Below are 20,683 nucleotides of genomic sequence, written 5' to 3' on the forward strand. Positions count from 1 at the left end.
TTCTTTAATCTATCATCTCATAATAACTTGTTTTAAACATCTCTTAGTGTGTTCCTAGCATACCTATTCCTTCTTATCCTCATCATTATAACTAGCTCTATCGAGCTTTCTTCTATCCTTTGCATCTTATCCACTTCCTTTTTCTATTTACGGTATTGTTGATATCTTTTCAACTCTTTGTACTTATTCCTTAATTTTAGTCCTATCTCACCCTTACACCTTTTTCCTTTAAAGATGTCTATCCATCATCAACTTTAACTTTCTTTTTATTTCTTAGTCTTATTTTGATTACTAGTTCCATTACTTGAGAATTCTAACCTTACGATTTACTCCTACAGCACATTCTTCACCTTATGTAACCTTATAATTGCCCATAGAAATTTCTTGTTGTATCTCCTTTTCCCAACACCTATCAGACATTATCATTTCCCTACCTGACCTTAGTGGAAATTACTCATCTGGATGGATAGGAGCTCTAGAAATTATAAGTTCCATCTGAACTAACACAATTTGTGGGAAATGTGTGCTATGCCTTAATTCTAAACAAGATGCTTGGTGTTTATTCTCCTTAATATAATCACATATCTGCCCACAACTTTCCAAACTTCAACCTCAAATTACCCATCGGTAATAATTTCATCTATTGAAACTCATCCACAATTAGTATTTCCTTTAGCTCTTAGTTTAAAGAGTTGCAAGCCTTAGTAGCTAACTCAATTTAACTCTGTCATTACTCGATCGTCCTTTCATACTTAACACTAAGTATGCATTTCTTATCATTCTCATATCGAGGAAATTGTGTATGAATTAGTGCCTACCAAACTCTCAAATAACTAGGTCTCCTTGACCTGATCTCTGTTCCTTATATAACCCTCTAGAACCAATAGCACAAGCTAAACTTGAAAGAAAGAAAAATATCCTCTTATATTCAACTCATGATTATCTATATAATAACGTTTAACCTATGTTTCTTGGTCTTTCTCTTAAAATTTCATCATCTCCTAGCACAATTGTGCTCTAACTATAAGGTATCATCTGCATGAACCCTTTATCGTACCATTGTCCTTCTGACATAATACTTTATAATTTTATTAACTTTACTTATACTCGACCTATGATTCATATCCATCATACGTTTATATTGTGCCCTTAAATTTTGTTGAATCTGAAAGATTTCTCTTACTAATAGATTCTTGACACTAATTCCACCCTTATCTATGGTCATTAATTTGATCCTTGAACTTTCTAGTGATTTATTACCACCCATACTTGTCACTTTTACGTTCTACCCCTCATTTGTTGTTGTTATTGCTTCCTTTAAAGTGAATTACATTGATCACACTAACAATGTTTTGACATTCATAACAAACCTCTAACTACCTTCTCACTATCTCAAAAGTCTAACCTAAAACCTATGTGTCATTATCTATAATTCTTTCCTCTCATCATACCTATTTGATCCCTTAGATTGACTTTTATTCAACTTACTACTTACTAACTCCTTTGTCTCTGCCTAAGTAGATAGTCCGCAATACCATCGCACACTTCTAGCTTTTGCTCATTATTATTGTATTCCTCACCTAATCTTCTTGATACTGTTAACAAGTTAAAAGAATCTTGCCCGATTGCTATCCACTTCACTTTAGGAATAAGGAATAGATAAAGTATGATCCGATCATGTAACTCCAAGCTCTATATTTTAGCCCCTAGCACTACCTCAATTACATCATGCTATGAGTATCACATTACTAGATTCCATATCTCCATCACTATTCTCACTAATGTGGTCCCATTTTGGGTTCTCCGTCCTTATCATTTACCTTGCCAAGAATAACACTTAGCCTACCCTATATCTTAACTTTGTTCCCTTTTATTATACGCATGGCTTGAGTTGTCGCTTTCATTTATTTCTTTTGCCTTACTCAAAATAGAACAGCTATTCTATCCACTGGTTCCATTCTTCTTCCTAACATAGCCAGTTGTACTTGCTAACTATATCTTTCAGTCTCTACCACGTTATCACATATGTCTGTGCTACTAAGATTTGAGTCCTTTGCCACTCTAGCTAAATACTTTCAGCATTTAGATAATATTGCATCTGCATGATCAATTGTCCAAACTTTCATTGCAATACTTTCTCTACATGCATTGGCCTTACGTGATTTATCTTTGCTAATTTATTACTCTTATCTTTATTACAATTTAGATTATACTATTATTTTGAATAATATGAAGTTAGAAAGGAACTCGAGGAAATTGCAGTCATACTTTTATTGTATGATCTCTATTTTTATCCTTTAACCACATAATACCTTACTACCTAGGAAATGATTCTGCGGCAATTTTATTTATTTTATTATTATGTGTGTATTATTATTATTATTATTATTATTATTATTCTTTGATTTTAGTTTCTTTGAGGTCCAGTCCTTTTTTTCTATTTAAGTCATCAGTCGTCCTCTGCCTCATTTGGCGAGGGATGGCTTTCGTTCACTAGCCTGAAGAGTGGGTTTTCTTCCTCCTTACCTCTAGGCGAGGTTGTATTTATGTTTTATTGGTTTTCTTTATGCATGCAGGGTTAAAGGCTAATTGATGAGGGATTTGTTACAATCTATGTTGTCGCAAGTGTGTTATGGCTTTTTTAAAATTCAATGGGTTGTTGTAATGGATTGTTTTTTCGACTACTGAGTCCTTAGAGGTCTGAGATTTAATGTGTGACAACTCTTGAGTCCCTACCTACCTTGTTGTGGTTGACTCTTAAAGGCTCATTTGCCTTGGAGCTCTGCAATGCCACCTCCATGCTGATGGCTTCCTGGCACCCCATGGTTTGGTCATGAAATTTGATTTGGCTCCTAGCTTGGATTGATCTTGTTAATCGAGGTTCTTTTGTTGTGCTTTTGATATGATGTTTGTTGTTCTTTCGCCCTTCTATTTTTTTCAAAAAGTTCATCTCCAATGAAGGCTCTCAGTTGGTGGTAACAATGTGGCTGAAATTGCTCTTTTCCTATTTTTCTACTTCTACTAAGGTTTGGATTAATTGAGCTAGACTTTATGTATTTTCACTTTATGATTAATTGAGCTAGACTTTGATTAAAAAAAAAAAATTGCTTTCTGGTAATCCTTAACTTGCATTTTCACCTTTGCTTCTTAAGGGCAAAATGATAGATTTTTTTAATTTTTATTAAATTACAATACCACCCTTAGTTCAATGGTTAACTAAGGTCAAATTTTTTTTTTTATTATTTGTAATGTGTCACATGCAGCCTCACAATTTTAAATTAATAAAAGACATCTGGCTTGCCAAGTAAAATGGGGCACACACCCCCAAATTTCCCCAAATTTAATTTCAAAAAATGAATAAATTTTCATCAATTTTTGAAAAATTATTTTATTTTATTAAAATTGAAATGAATGAATTAAATCACGAAAAAAAAAGACTTTTTCATGTGATTCGACATTACAATAAATGCCTAATTGTGAAAAAAAAATTCAAATATTTACCTTTTTTTATAATAATATTTACCTTTTTTATAATTATATTCAATTATTTTTTTAACAATTTTAGCTTAATTTTAAAAATTTATTTTGATTATAACTCATAATCAAAATTAAAAATTAAAACTACTAATGTTACATTTGACGTTGTTAAAATATTATTATTTTATATGTGGGTATTGATACAGAGGTACATTTTAATAATAAAGCAATCTAAATCTTTTCAAATTTCTAAAATTATATATACTTATTTTAAATTTTGTATTAATTAAAATCGATTGACAAAATTTGATATAAATTAATCATAAATTAATATCTTATTATTAATAAAATAAAAAATAAAAATTTCCTCTCTATCCCCACATTTACCCACCTCCATCCACCCCTCCACCCCCTTTCTCTTCTTCCACCCATAGTTCCCTCTCCCTCCCTTCCCTCCACCCACCGTCCCTTCTCTCCCCTCCTCCCTCCACGGCTCCCCACCCAACAATATATATACACATCCACCCATATTTTAATGATTAATTACATTTGTTAAAACGATAATTATTATTATTAATGAAATTTTTACATGAATTTATAATTTTTTAAAAATAAATAATTTTATTTATTTTTACAAATAAATTTCATAAATACATTTTAGAAAAAAGGGCTGAGATGTAAAAATTTATTTTTTATTATACTAGATAAAATAAGTATTAATTTTTTTTATTGTATTAAATAATAAATTAGTAATTTTAGACAAAATGAAAATTAGTCTGTTAGCTATAATTAAAATAAACTTTTAAAATTGAAATATAATTGCAAGAAATAAAAAGGTTTGGATCTCGTTATTTTTAGGGTGCATGTATAAATAATAATATTTTACCCAATTAGATGCCACATTAGTTGCTTTAATTTTCAATTTTGACTGTTGTTTATAATTGCAAGAATTCAAAGCTGTCGCCCAATCCTTAAGCTGATCCATTGCTTCTTGGCACATCTCAGAGCAATCTGTTAGGCATTGCTGACTGAATTTATCAGAACTTTCGTTCATCAACAGCAAGGCAATGTGCTTGTTTACTTCACTTCCACTTAATGATGTAATCTTTATAGCAAATTCGGCTAAGCTCTGCATATCTTTTACATTGGATGATCCTTGAGCAGATTTACAAAGCTCCTTGTATAAGGTTTTTTCACAAGTTTGAGTTATTAAATCTGAAGCTTGAAGAGTAGGTCTTGCAAGAAGAACAAAGAAAAAGATTGTGAAAGACATAATATTCAACATTTTTTTTTTATATATAATTGAAATTAAGATGGCTTGTAGGCTTAGGTTTCGATATTTATTTTAATATACTTTTGTATGAATATCTAATTAATTTTGTCATTTATGTATTTATTTTAATGTTAATTATTATAATTGCAATATTAAATTGCACTCTTATTTTAGTAAGTTTTGTTATGAGTATTAAATTTTTAATTTTATTTTAGATTTTTCATATTCGTATATAAATTTTAAGGATTTTAATTCTTAATAATATTTCTCATTTTCTTAAATAATTAAATATTTACTTATTTATGTATTAGCCTTTATATAAGCTTCACAAGGATTCAGATTAAATATTATTATTTATATAGGGATAAATCATATAACTATTTTTTTTTATTTTATTAAAACTTTAATGTTTCTTTTTTTCCTTTGTATGTGTAGATATGTTAATAATATATTATTCTACAATGATTTTTATTAATAGTATATAGTTATAATTGTATTTTTTTTATTGGGGATTAAGCAGTAGAGACTGAAATCTAAAATATATCAAGTGAATAATATGACTTTAGTCATTGGATCAAGCCATTCTAGATTATAATCGTATCATATAATTTATAATTTAAATATTATGATTGAAATTTATTTATATAATTTTGATTACTTTAGTCAAATATTTTTATCTATATAAATTTTTTGATCTTTTTTATAATTGATTTAAAATTTTTACACTTTAAAAACTACAGTTTCTATATGATTTTGCTTCAATAAATAGCTTTGCCTGTCATCTAGATCATGGCCATGCTTTGCAAGAAAGAAACACATGCAATTTCCTCAAGGCATCCAATACAAAACTAAACAAAGAAAGCAGAACTGCATAAGCTATTCCTTATTCAGAAATGGGATGATTTCACCTCACTTATAAGCTTGAGAATGATTATAATACAACATTGTTAATGTGATGTTAACATGTAAATTTGAGCTAAAGAGTACTACATGATAAACTAAATGAACTAATAGATGAATGTACTTTGTGTGAATATATAAAGAGGCAGTCATGCCCACCCACATATTGCTAAATCTTTCCTCTGTTTTTAGTTCCAGTTCTCTATTAATATCAAATTGGAATATGCTCTGCTGGATCTTCATGTGAGAAGCAACTTTCATATCAGTAAATTATTTGACATGCTAACTGAAATCCCCTTGTCCCATCTTCTCAACATCCTTTATTTTGGATGCTTTATTCGAATGACGCCTTCATTCTTGATCGGGATTGAATCCTTGTATCATTTCGTATTCTGAGTAGACAAATCAAGTTGCAGGTTGTGTGCCAGTCCACGCGTGGTCATCATCAAGTTCATTCATCTTAAGATACCGGCTTTCTTGTAGATAGGTTATCCCGGACCATATTCCACGTATGAGTAAGATGCTTACAAAAACTACACTTCCAAGCGTGCAAACCACCTACATTTAAAACACCAACAAACAGATAAAATGATCGACAGGAAGTGACACAATCTCAGCATCTATGTATCTTAAACTTCTATAATACCCTCTCCATTCAGAACAAACACAATTGCATATATGTAGAAAAATTAATATACCGGGATAGGGAAGGAAATTAAGCAGCAATCATCAATGCCCAAAACTTTTAAAATGAATGCCAACATAAAAAGGCTTACAAAGCACAAATGCTTTTCTCATCAAGGGGCTCATGCGTCACGCCACATTCAAGCAAAGCAATATTTGCAATTGCATGAGCTCAAAGCCCACGTTGTTAATTTTGGTTACCATAAGCACAAGCAATAGAGCATGACATGTTGGCTAATTATTGATTGCATTTCATTATAAATGCATAATTTTAAAATAATTAAGTTTCAAATGGTGGAAAAGAAAAGAATGGCCCAGATTCGAACAAAATTTGAGGCAGCATGAGCTATCATACCAGATAGCAGCTCAAGCCCAAGAGATGGAGAAAAGGTGGGGTAGGGACCAAATTCAAGCTCAAATTCATTCTACTCAAGAACAAATCAAGCTCTCAAACAAGCTGAGCCCGATCAGTCTAAGCTCCTTCTATCCCTATTTATGCCACTGTCTATCAGCTGTACAATACAGCCACAATCATATTTTTGGAATCGGAAACGTATGCATTTATTTGTTTGTTTCAGCATGTTAGGAAGTAAATATTTCACTCAACCATGATTTTTTTTATCATTTCTTCTTCAGGTTGCAGATGAAAAAGAATGCACAAAAGCAAAACACAATGAGTATGGGAAATTCTTTGGAAAGTTTATAAAATGCTTCATTGTGAATCGCTCTGCTGATCCATTTTCAAAATGATAAAAGACACAGGCTTTCTCATTTCTTTCAACCAAAGTGACAATCTCATAATGAGACTCTTTTATGATATTAAACATTAAATTATACTAGCACATCCTTACAATTACAAGGACCTTGATACTAAAATACAAGAAGGCAGTCAAATTTGGCCAAAAGAAACAGAAGAAGCTTCTCTAACAAGAAATTACCAACCATGGAATTTGGCAACACATAACAATAGAATAAACTGGAGGACAAACAATCCATATTTCATGGTTTTCTAGTGCATTTCACATGCTTACCACACCCAAAGACGCCTGATGTCTCAGCTATTGAGCTCAGGAACCTCAACAACAAGGGTAGGCCAAGAAAAAATGAAGTCGTCGAAACTGAAAACACTAAATCACAACAAACAGAAATTTGGCAAACATAATAGAAATCATCCTAGTCTTATTTCAAGCTTAAAAAGATTAAAACAGACATGAAATATATCACCTGGACAGCAATACTGCTTTTATCTATTTGTTTTAGGGATATTTATAAATGAAGCGTAACTTTAACTTAAAATGTAGATTGTGCCAAAAATCAATCCATGTTTAGATCTAATGCCATAGAGTGAAACTAACTACTACCCAGTTCTAACAATGATATGCATAGGCACACTACTATAGCCCCATGATAAAGATAAATGGACATCTGGCAATTCAACTGTGTTCCATTTTGCTGGATTTTGGGAACAACAATCTAACACATGTACAGATGTACACACATCATTGCACAGCATAAATTCCCGAATAGCATAACAAATGGTTGATTCTACTATTCACAACCATAAAATGCAAACTTATTAACTATTATTCAAACAGTGTTTGTAATAAGGGAACAATATCATGAGACATTCTTGCTGAACATGCTGTTCATTATTCATGGTGTTCTTGTGACACAGCTTGCCCCATTGTTATACATGGGTTATCCCTTTTGTGGTGGCAACAGGCAAGCAGGTCCTGTGGCAGGGTGACAAAGATACTTAAAACAGAATTGTGGGTTCAAATGCTGCTATGACCACCCTTAATCTGATCTGCCCCTTATGACCGTTGAGCTAAATGATTGTTAGTATTTTCCTGCCAGCCTTGTCATCTGTCTGTACCATTCCCACCAAACTAGTCAATTACACCACAGAAGTCTTCTGTATCTTCCTCTCATATTCAACATACCCTGGAAACTTCAACTCAAAGCTACGCCTCTCCATTCCACCTTGGATTTAACATTTTCTTTGGTTTTACTGTTGCATTTAACTTCATAAAACTGAAGCTAATAGCCCAATACCCATTGAAGACCGCATTTTAAGTCGGAAGAAAATAGAACTATAGAAAGGCTAGTTTTACTGTGCAAAAATATATTGGCAGTTCTGATGTTTCAGAATGATAATATCAATTGCCAAAGGACCACTAACGTTTTCACTACTAACTGTAACGGATCAAGAATCATCACAGTTCCTATTTGTATAGGAACAAGCAAAATCTAACAATCAAACAAATAACTGATCCCATGTACATAACTACCAGATAGAAACGAATTCATCCCTAAAATTACCACTGTAAACAGCCAGCAATCAAAAACTAGCAGAAATGCAAAGTTGAAGATATAAGGTAGAGTATATTACCTCAAGAAAAGCCTTCAAAACCCACAAAAGTGCGAGCATTAGGACCCCATTTACGGAAAACCCCACCTATAATCAACAAAAATACAAATTAAAAGCAACCCAGAAATAAAACTCACTAATCAAAGATTAAACCATCTAAATTACCAATTTGGTGGAGATGGAAGCAGGCAAGACCGATCGCACCGCTTTCCTGGCTCGTTTAGATACCTTCTTGAAAACATTTTGAATGAACCTAACCAACAGATCCAAACTCCTATCTTCATCTTCATCCTCATCTTCCTCCTCATCTTCATCATCATCATTCAAAAATTCATTGTTAATCGATCGACTCCAATTCCGAGGATCATCTACGAGATTGCCATTATTACTATTCAAACTAGAAATTCTCCTAGAAGCTTGAGGAAGCAGAAGAAGAAAAGGAGGAGGAGCTTTGTGAGAGAGAAGTCGGATGGTCGATTCGGGATGAGATTGGAAGCGGTGAGTTCTTCGTTGGTGCCGGTGGTGGTGCGTTTGAGAGAAGGAAAAAGGAGATGATAGAGTGACTGTAAATGACATAACTAAGATCGATAATAATAGAAAGAAATTAGTTCGTGTAGGTGATTTCTGTGACAGTGCCGACCAGACATGAATGGAGATTTGAAACCTTAGAAATAGTAAATAGTAGCAGTGAGTTTCTGCGCCGGCGAAGAGATTTTGATTGAGTAAAATATTACCTATTCTTTCCACTTTTATTTATATTCCTTTACAAAATCCATTTTTCTACTCTCATCCTCATATCATCGTTCTCTTACCCTGCACAAACTTTTTTTTTTTTACCCTCATCTTCATATTATTTTATCATTTTAAATTATTCAATTTATATAATGATAAATATTATTTTAGAGTAATAATATATAAAATATGAACATATTATGCCACTCTATTTTAATTTATATAAAATTTTAAATGAATAAATTAATAATTTAATTTAAATTAATTTAATCAACTTAAAAATATTTTTACACGAAAATATAATAAAATAATTATAAAATAAAAAAAAATAAAAAAAAACTAAACGATACGAAAGAAAATGATTTCAAAAAATTTATAACCTTTCAATATTCATACAAAATTAGTTTTGAACATAATTTAATTTCAAAAAATTTACTTTTAATTTTTGGAATTATATCTTTTGTTAATTAAATTTTATATTTTTTAATTTTTACCGATTTTACCAATTGTTAGTCGAGGTTGAAGCTAAGATGGCAATTAAATCTTCCTGCTTACACTTTGTCATTTAAAAAATAATTAGATATAAATAATGTATATGTACCATCTTTTATAATTATATAAAATTTATTTTTTATATTATAAAAAAAATTACTTTTTTATAAAAGAAAAAGTAATATTTTTTGGTAAGATAAGGGGCTCATTTTTAATGTAATAATATTAATTAAGTACATTTTTTAATTTATATAAAATGTTAAATAATTTAAAAGATTATATTTTTATTATATATTTTTTAAAAATGATACATATTATAAAAAAATTTGATATATATTAAAGTCCAAAAAAGTTTTTAATTTTTCATTAATTAGAAAAATATTTTTGATTAATTTATTTACTAAATACTCCAAAATGCTAAAAAATATTGAATTTTTTTCACAAAATAAACGAAGCTTAATTCTATTACACTAACAATCTAAAGACAACACTTTGGGGGCGAAACTAGAAATCAGTCTTTACAGGTTAAAAATAAACAGTAAAAAAAAAAACTAAATGACATCTTGATAAAAATGTATAAACTAAAATAAAAATGTATAATATTAAAAGATCAAAAATTGAATAACATAAAAATATGAATGAAATTTATATAGAAGTGTAAAAAATACAATAAAAATAAAAATATTAGAGAGGCAAATAGTAATTTTGTAAGAATAAACTAAAATTTTATAGGTAAAATTTTAAATTTAAAAGTTTTTACAGAGCAAATAGTAATTTTTAAAAAATTAATTAAAGTTTATAAATAAAATTTTCATTTTGAAAACTTTTAAGGGGTCAAACAATAATTTTTTTAAAAAAATTTATTAAATTATATATTTAAAATTATAATTTTAAAAACTTTTGGACTAACCGCTGCTCCTGCAACACTTCCTTAGTAGATGTCATGGAATTATGTTAACGCTCCTTAATTTAATTAATTATTTTTAATTAATTTTTAAATTTAAAATAAAAGAATTTATTTTTTTTAATTTAAAATAAAAAAATTATACATAATTATGTAATAATTCTTTTAAATTTGTCTTTACAAATAATTTATTCCAAACTAACTATTTTAAATTAATTAATAAGAAGAGGGCAAGCAATTAAGTTGAAGAAACAAAAAGTTTATTCTTAAATTTCCCTTTCTCCAAATTCAAACAATCCGAGACTTGCAAAAGAAAAATGAAAAACGTCAACGAGCGCCCCGATTTCTTCTTCTTGCAGCTGCTTTCATTTTCTCACTTGACAATCTATAAGCAGTTCCATCCACAAATGCAAAGTACACTCCACCCCAAGACCTTTTCATTGCAAAAACTAAATAAGGAAGCAATAAACCTGCTGCAAATCCCACCCCAATGCTCATGTAAAACCATTTATCAATGAAGCCATTGCCATTGTCAGTCTGATCTGCTTTCCCTCCACCATCTGGATAATTGTCTCCTCCATTGTTTGAATCATTAGAACACTTCACCGTAAGAGGATCTCCACATAGACCAGGGTTCCCAGCGAAAGAGGATGCATTAAAAGTTGACATCTGATTTGTAGAAGGTATTATTCCTGACAAGTTATTGTTTGACACATTCAAATTCCCCAGAAATGTCAATGAAGATATGCTTTGGGGAATAGGACCTGAAAGCCTATTGCCTGAGAGATCAAGAGATAACAACTGACGCAATTCCGAAATGCTCTTAGGAATCTGGCCACTGATGTGGTTTCTTGATAGATTCAAAACTTCCAAACCAACTAATTTTGTTATTGCTTCAGGAAGTTCTCCACTTAAATTGTTTCCAGACATATCTATGCTGGTTAGCAGGGAAAGAGTCCTAGTGTACGTTAATCCAAGGCCATTTATGGTCACATATATGTTCTCTTGGTAATTGTGATCGTCAAAAAGAGTTCCATAAAGCAAATAATGGTTAACGTTCTGCTGTTGAGTCATGGCTTTGAGATTGCTCAAGTTAGCAGGAATGGAACCATTTAATTGGTTTTCCGCCAGATCCAAAATTTGCAGGGAACTCGAATTTGAAAGTGCCAAGGGAAGTTCTCCAGAAAATTTATTTGACCTGAGACTAAGTATCCTGAGACGCGGAAAAGCTTCTCCAATCCATCGTGGTAAGTTTCCTGTCAACATGTTGTTTCCGAAGTCTAAGGTTTCCAACTTTGACAAATTCTGAAGAGATGATGGAATTTTTCCTGAGAGTTGGTTGTTGCTCAAGTGAAGTGTTTGAAGCCCAGTTATCTGACCTATAGAGTTTGGAATCTCACCGGACAAATTGTTTTTTTGAAGGTCTAGAACAGTAAGAGAAGAACAATTTCCTATGCTTGAAGGAATGCTTCCTGCCAAGTTATTTTTTGAAAGATCAAGGACATCGAGCGATATCTCTCCAATTGAGGCTGGGATTGCACCAGTCAACTTGTTACCAGAAAGTGAAAGAAATGACAACACTGACATGACTTGACCAATATTTTCTGGTATACTACCGGAAAACTGGTTATTAGAAAGATCTAGTAAGATGACATTTGGAAGAGGAATGGGTCCTTTGAATTGGTTGGAGCTCAAATCAACATTTGCATAGGAAGTTACACTGAATGGATTTGGTATATGACCCTCTAAACTATTGAAAGAAACATTCAAAAAGGCTAGAATGCTAGTCATGTCCCAGAACCAATTTGGGATAGAACCGGAAATACCAGCCCCTCAGAAATCTAAAACGAGTACCTGTTTTTGAGATCTGAGCCAAGAAGGGAAGGACATACCTAGATGGCATGAACCCATCTCCAAGGCAATGACTTGGAAAGGCGGGACCCAAATGGAGCTTACATTCAAAACGAAAGAATTTTCTGATAAACTAATGTTCTCCAGTTTCCCCAGACTATGAAAATGTGCTTCTGAAATAACGCCTGTCAATTTATTGAGAGAAACATCAAGGGAAGACAACTCAGAGAGCAGTCCAATGCTATCAGGGAGAGTACCATTTAGCTTATTTGACGCAAGCGTGAGGGTAGTCAAACGCTGCAAGTTTCCAATGGAAGAAGGAATGGAACCTTGAAGCAAGTTATTGTTCAACCGGAGCTCGACAAGATTCTTGAGCTGGCCAATTGAATCTGGTAAACTTCCCGTCAGGTTGTTTAACGACAAGTCAATGTACTGCAAATTAGAAAGCTTGCCAATGGAGCTTGGAATCCCACCCTCAATATGATTGAAGTGTAAATCAAAATCAATGAGAGATGTCATATTTCCAAGAAGAGCAGGAAGTCTACCATGTAACTCATTGATAGATAAATCAAGAACTTGTATCTTTTTCCAGCTTCTTGAAAATAGTTGGAAGCAGCTTGCTGAGAGTTTCACATTATAAGCAAGCATCAATGACTCCAAATTTGGTAATTCAGCAAAACCAAGTGGAATCCTTCCAGTCAACCAGCTATTTCTGATGTCAACAGATACAAGGCTGCTAATGTTCAGAAACCAATTCGGTAAGTTGGCCTGGAAGGAGTTTCCTTGAAGGCTTAGGAATTCAAGGGAAGTAAAATTAACAGAAGGAAGATAATATATGAAACCAGATAAAAAACAGAATTCTAAGTGCAACTCAGATAAAAGTGGAAGCTTGTTCAATGGCTCAATCCATCCTCCTCCTACCTTTGAAAGGTCTGCAGAATACATATTCAAATATTTTAGCGAGACAAGACCACTCACCCATTCAAGATTATCAACATTTAAACTAACTGAAGAGACATCAAGAAACTGCAAGTTAGAGAGGTTTCCAAGATTTGGAGGAATTGCGCCACTAAACCCAGCAAATGACAGGTTCAAATATTGCAAGTTCTCTAAAGTGGAAAAGAAATGAGGAATTTTACCGCTGAATTTGTTCTCACTTAAATCCAGATGTTTCAAGGACTTGAGTTTTGCGAGTGAAGGTCTAATCTTCCCACCTAATGGCCGACGACCTGATGAATTTGGGAGATCAACTGCGAGAACCGCACCAGTTGTATTGTCACAAGCTATTCCTGACCATTGACAGCAATTGGTTCCATGCCATGAGGAGAGCCGATTCCAGGAATCATTAAGACCCATTTTGAGGTCAAGAAGAGCCTCTCTCTCAGCTGCATTGCAGTGCACCAATTGAGCAACTGCACCCCAAATTAATTCTCCAGATAACAGACAGATAATCCAAAGAAATGGAAAGGTCTCCATAGATCAAACACTCAATGCCTTGTTCAGAAACAAAGAATTTAGACTAATTTTCAAGTAAGTTTTCTAAGAAAACTGCATGCATAGGTAGGTTTTAGTCCAACGATATTTAAAGGGAAAACTGGAATCAATTGTAACAATTTTTAATTCTGCATCGCTGACTACAAACAGTTTAGTCTGCCAGCTTTTACCAGCCATTGAATAAAAAATAAGTGGCGTATTATCAGGTTTTTTTTTTATGCCGTATTTTCAGGTTTTATCCCCCCACCAACTTAGCCTCACACTTTTTTTTTTTTTCCATGTTATTAAATTTTAAATCCAAACTCAACCTCAAATTGTATTATATATTATTTAAATTCATTATAATAGGTTTGATCAGATCGGATATTCACAAAAAACTGAACTCGTTGCTATCATTATTTTTATGCATAACTAATTAACAAAAGTATTTTTATTAAGACATGCTAAATTATATATTTTATACACATTTTTATTATCGATGTAAAATCCCAAAAGATATTAAAACAACAATAACAAATTTTCACTTATTTAATTTAGGAAATTAAGTAACTATTTTACATGATTTAATTAATTTAAAAAAATATTTTACATTTAAAATATAAAATAATATTTATTATATTTTTATTTTATTTCATATTAATTTGTAAGTAGAGCTGAGTATTCGGTTCAAACCGAACCAAATCAAATTATTAAAACTGAATTAACCGAATTACTATATTTTAGAAAATGAACCAAATCAAAATGAATGAAAAATCGAATCGAACCAAACTACTCTATTTCAGTTCGTACAGGTCGATTTTGAGTTTTGATGGGTTTTTTAATTTAGACTTAATTTTTAAGTTATTTGATATGATTTTGATCTTGATTTGACCGAACTACTCTATTTCAGTTCGTACAGGTCAATTTTGAGTTTTGATGGGTTTTTTAATTTAGACTTGATTTTTAAATTATTTGGTATGATTTTAACCTTGATTTGAACCTAATAACCATTAATCAATGAAATTAAACAATATATATATATATATATATATATATATATATATATAATTACATATAATTCATATATTCTCTATAAAAATAAATTAATTTAAAAATTAATAAAGCAATTCGATTTGATTCGATTTAATTAATTTTTTTTCTCTAAAACCGAACCAAATCAAAATAATCGAAATTTTTAAAATATAAAATCGATTCAAATCAAACCAAATTATCTTAAAATTCAAACTGAATTATCAAATTAAAATGATTAGATTCGATTTATTCAGCTCAAATCGAATAGTGCTTACCCCAATCCATAACCAAGTGAAGTTTCCATATTTATCAATTCTTATAATAATAATAATAATAATTATTAAAAAAGAAATTGGCCGTCTATTTCATGATTTGCACATTATGCATGATCTTTTGTTATTAATTAATTCAGAAAAAAAAAAAAAGTTAAGCTGATGACCAGCTGTTCATAGGACTGGAGAGAAATTTCTTATATATTTCTGGGGTATAAGGTATTTTGAATGATTACAGTAGAGTTTACATATGCCTGTCAATAAAAATGGTTGATAAAATTTAAAATCTTAATTTAATGATAATATTAGATGAATCTTATCAATTAAATTAACCTTTTAACTACTTAATTATTATTATTAATATAATGCTTTTGGAAAGTAAATGCCATTACTAAAGACTAATTTTAATTATATATTTTAATCTTTTTAGTCAAAAAGAAGAATCGGTATTATTGTTTTTTCATTCGCTTCTCCTCTAAGTAAAAAAGCAACCGTCATTTAAGGTTTGCCATTGTAGCGTTGGAAGATGGAGTAGCTTGCGTCTTTTGATTTGGAGTGAACTTAAATTGGATTAATGGTGAAGTCTCTGCTAATTTATTTATTCAAAATTTTGATTCATTTTCTGGGGTGGTTCTAATTTTAGCTTCAAATAGAATTCTTTAATTCAATACTTTTCAATTTTTATTAATTACATCCTATTATTATCGAATTCATACATTAATTACTTAAAGAATTTATCACATCACACTAATTATAGGATATAATTACAATTTAATGAATATTAATTAATTTTATATTCTATATATAACGAATTTATCACAATAATTTTTAAAAAAGTTGAAAAGTATGGAATTTAATTAATATGTGGTGTAATTATGAAAATTGAAAATACAAATTTTTTTATATTTTCTCTAAAATTATTAAAAATTGTAAAATATAAATTATTAATTGAAAATACAAATTTTTTATATTTTCTCTAAAATTATTAAAAATTGTAAAATATAAATTATTAATTATAAATATATATTATGTAAATTATTAATTAAAATATGTAAATTTAAATAGATTCAATTATTTTTCAAGTAATATAATCAGATTTGGGTATTTAAAATACTAATTGAATTCAAATAGAATAATTTTTATAGATATTTTATATGTTGTCATCTTAATATAATGTAAAGGCTAATATTTAATTTTTCCTTAAATATTTACTATAAATTTATATATAATTAATTAAATAATATACAACAACAATAATAATTAAGTCTCACAAACTAGTTAAAATTAACTATATGAATCTTTTTATTTCTATTAAGTTATATTTGAATTCAATTTTATGTCAATATTCAAATATTGTGACTATTTACTTAAATCTCTCCCTTTTCATTCTTATTTTTTTTAATCATTAATTTATCAAATATTCGTGATAATCCAAATTAAACAGTTAATTACTTCTCAATTTTAAAAATAATTTAAAATTTTGTATATATTAAAATAGATTGTGAGTAATTTTATAAGAAATTACCAAAAAAATTGTGCTTTTAATTTTTTTTTTCAATTATATTATACACTAACTAAATTATAATTCAAACTCTATGTTTTATAATTTTTTTTATTTATATCCTATTATTGGCATGACATGACAGCTGATGTCGCAACACTCTGATAATTAACAGCATAAGTGATAATGGGATATGGTTAGTAAAAGTCGAAAAGTATAAGAGTTAAATAGCAATTTTAGTAATAATGACAAAAAATACATCTAGCTCTTCGGCCCAAGATTCCAACATGCAGATTTCCTCATGCATGTTTTTATATGTAAAAGATCTATTAAATTATAATTATTTTTCAATATTTTCAATGAATTTTGAGAATTTTTTTCAATAAATATAACCTTTATTTGTATTCCATATAGCTTAAATGAGAGTATAATATATGTATTATATTTTAAATAAAAAATATAATTATTTAACTATAAAATTTAAATAGATAGACCATTTTTTAACAAAAAAATACTCAAAATATATAATTATTGAAAATTAAAATAAATTAAGGATATTAATTGGACTAAATTTCAAAGGATTGACCATTTTATTAATAGAATTAAAATTTTAAAAATAATTTAATTCAAATTTAAAATAGAGGAATTGTTATGTATTTTTAATATATTTAAAAATTTACTCCTAAGGGGTGAGATGGAATGACAAGTATCCATTTTCCTTTAATTAGTAGTTTCGGGTTCAAACTCTAAATATGAAGCACCTTTAAAACTTAGAAGGGAGCACTTTACTTTTTTTTATGAGCCTGCCCAACGCAAATTCGGATTAGTTGGGCCAATAGATTTAGAATACCAAATGGTTTCTACCAATATATATATAATTTATAATTTACTTTAATTTACACTAAAATTAATTTAAATAAATTAGTTTCGGATCAAATAATAAGAATTAGAGAGTTAACTTGATTTTACCAATAAACTCAGAACACGTTACTACTCTTAAAAACATTTTATTTTTATTTTTATTTAATTTTATAAAAATATGATTTAGATCAACAATGCGGTTTATTTGTTTTATCATTAATAATAATTAATATGTGGAGGGGGCATGCATCTTATTTTCATTTTTAGTCATATATTTTTTTTAAGAAAAAAGGGAAATTAGTTCAAACTAGATTAGCAAATAAATTTAGGGAGACCAATGAGTTAGATATTTGTAGGTATTCGATCTGACTTGTCACTACTCAATTTATGGGCCAGATTGGTACTAAGATTTGGGGGAGGATAAGGCTCCTAAAATCCGTAGTAAACCTCACTGTTCAAGCCTAAACTATAAGCCCAATTTCAAAATCCAAATCAAGAAAATATCCGAACAGAGTCCGGCCATATCCAGAACTATCTAATGTAGAGTTTTTGACTCACCTGACCTGTAATAACAATATATAACCATTTAGGGAGGTTAACTCACCCACAACATTTTTAATTAACACAATGTGATCACTGGGAGCCTAGCTCCCTCATCCACATAAACAAAAAATCCATAAGTCCACACATACATAATCAATAAATTAATAAATTTAAATAGTTAATCTTTTACAGACCTAGCTAAATAAAATATCAGTAGCACAAACAAAGTTTTGGATTTTAATCAACAACAATAAATAATATTTAATTAGATTTGGGATGAATTCGAGTTTGAGTAATAATACTCATGACATGTTCGAGTTTGAGAAATAATATCTGTGATAGGTTTGGATTCTATACTTAAAACCTAAACTTATCCTAAATCCGATCAAAATTTATGTTCATTTACTCAAATCAGTCTCAAACTCAATTGTTATTATCTAAAAATACTTAAACTCATTTAATTTTATATATTTAATTAATAATATACATAAAAAATTATTTTTATTAATAATTTATATTTTAAAATTTAATAATTTAAAAATATATTTAAATACTATTTTATAAAATATATAATTTAGACTAATTTTCAAGTAAGTTTTCTAAGAAAACTGCATGCATAGGTAATTTTCAGTCCAACGATATTTAAAGGGAAAACTGGAACTACTTGTAGCAATTTTTAGTTCTGTATAGCTGACTACAAACAGTTTAGTCGACCAGCTTTTACCAGCCATTGAATAAAAAATAAGTGGCGCATTATCAGGTTTTTTTTTTTTTTATGCCGTATTTTCAGGTTTTATCCCCCACCAACTTTGCCTCACGCTTTTTTTTTTCATATTATTAAATTTTAAATCCAAAGTTAATTTCAAATTGAATTATATATTATTTAAATTCATTTTATTAAGGTTCGATCAGATCGAATATCTGAAAAAAATTAAACTTTTTGCTATTACTATTTTTATACGTAACTAATTAATGAAAGCATTTTTATTAAGACATATTAAATTATATATTTTATACACATATTTTTATAAACAATGTAAAATCCCCAAAAAAACAATAACGGTAACAAATTTTCACTTATTTAATTTAGAAAATTAAGTAACTATTTTATGTGATTTAATTAATTTAAAAAATATATTTTACATTTAAAATATAAAATAATATTCATTATATTCTTATTTTATTTCATATTAAACCATAAGCAAGTGAAGTTTTCATATTTTTCAATAATAATAACAATAATTATTATTATTATTAAAGAAAGACTTCGCCGTCTATTTCACGATTTGCCCATTATACTCGATCTTTTGTTCACTAATTAATTTAGAAAAAAATGGTTAAGTTGATGATCAGCTGCTCATAGGATTCAAGGGAAATTTCTTAGATACTTCAAAGGCATAAGCTATTTTAAATGATTACAATAGAATTTACAGATGCTTATCAATAAAAATGGTTGGTAAGATTTGAAATCTCAATTTAATGATAATGTTAGGCGAATCTTATCAATTAAATTAATCTTTTAACTATTTAATAATTATTATTAATATAATGCTTTTGGAAAGTAAATGCCATTACTAAAGACTAATTTTAATTATATATTTTAATCTTTTTAGTCAAAAAGAAGAATAGGTATTATTGTTTTTTCCCTCACTTCTCCTCTAAGTAAAAAGCAACCGTCATTTAAGGTTTGCCATTGTAGCGTTGGAAGATGGAGTAGCTTGCGCTTTGTGATTTGGAGTGAACTTAAATTGGATTAACGGTCAAGTCTTTGCTAATTTATTTATTCAAAATTTTGATTCATTTTCAGATAAGTTTTGCGAGGTGGTTCTAATTTTAATTTCAAATATAATTTTTTAATTTTATACTTTTTAATTTTTAAAATTATCCCCACCAATCACAATTAAGCAAACTCATTAAAAGATGATAAAAACAACCCAAAAATTTGCTTCTTCAATTTATCCCTCCCATGGCCGAAACTTAGTATCTTTCCTCCATTAAAATTCTTTTCATCTCTCTCTTCATGCTTCTTTGATTTCCCACCATAATACCCTTCTTTCCTTCATTAAACCTTGTCAATTTTCTTGGGAGAGTGTTTGGCAGCCTAGAAAAAGAAAGAAAGTGAAGGAAAATCTAAGTTGGGCTAAGAGAAAATTCTGCCACTAAGGTTAGTGCTTATTCTCCATTATTTTCTTGATTAATTCTTGGATTTGGTTTCTAAGCATGGGAAATAGCAAGAAGAATTTATAAAATCGGGTATGTATGCATCGGAGGAATTTTGCCAGCCTAGGTATATGGAGGAAGTGATGTGTTTAATGAG

General features: G+C 29.4%; 1 protein-coding gene and 1 pseudogene across 1 annotated transcript; both read right to left on the reverse strand.

The window, feature by feature from the left end:
- Nucleotides 1-5,599: 5,599 nt before the first annotated feature.
- LOC131173255 (protein SHORT HYPOCOTYL IN WHITE LIGHT 1-like) lies at nt 5,600-9,370 on the reverse strand. Its single transcript, XM_058135285.1, has 3 exons — nt 8,871-9,370; nt 8,727-8,792; nt 5,600-6,208 (listed from the first exon to the last, which is right to left on the reverse strand). The coding sequence occupies exons 1-3, from the start codon at nt 9,279-9,281 to the stop codon at nt 6,056-6,058; spliced, it is 630 nt and encodes a 209-aa protein (XP_057991268.1). The 5' UTR covers nt 9,282-9,370; the 3' UTR covers nt 5,600-6,055.
- Nucleotides 9,371-11,160: 1,790 nt separating this feature from the next.
- On the reverse strand, nt 11,161-14,160 carry LOC110673509 (receptor-like protein EIX2; annotated as a pseudogene).
- Nucleotides 14,161-20,683: the final 6,523 nt, after the last annotated feature.

The sequence above is a fragment of the Hevea brasiliensis genome, chromosome 14, assembly GCF_030052815.1.
Source record: "Hevea brasiliensis isolate MT/VB/25A 57/8 chromosome 14, ASM3005281v1, whole genome shotgun sequence".
Taxonomy (NCBI): domain Eukaryota; kingdom Viridiplantae; phylum Streptophyta; class Magnoliopsida; order Malpighiales; family Euphorbiaceae; genus Hevea; species Hevea brasiliensis.

Bases quoted from the DNA above. Each gene is read 5' to 3' on its own strand.
- LOC131173255 (XM_058135285.1), bottom strand. From the start codon at position 9,281: ATGTCATTTACAGTCACTCTATCATCTCCTTTTTCCTTCTCTCAAACG. The intron at 8,793-8,870 runs GTAATTTAGATG...TGTTGATTATAG, and splicing joins CTTCCATCTCCACCAAATTG to GTGGGGTTTTCCGTAAATGG. The intron at 6,209-8,726 runs GTAATATACTCT...TTTTAAATGTAG, and splicing joins TTTTGAAGGCTTTTCTTGAG to GTGGTTTGCACGCTTGGAAG.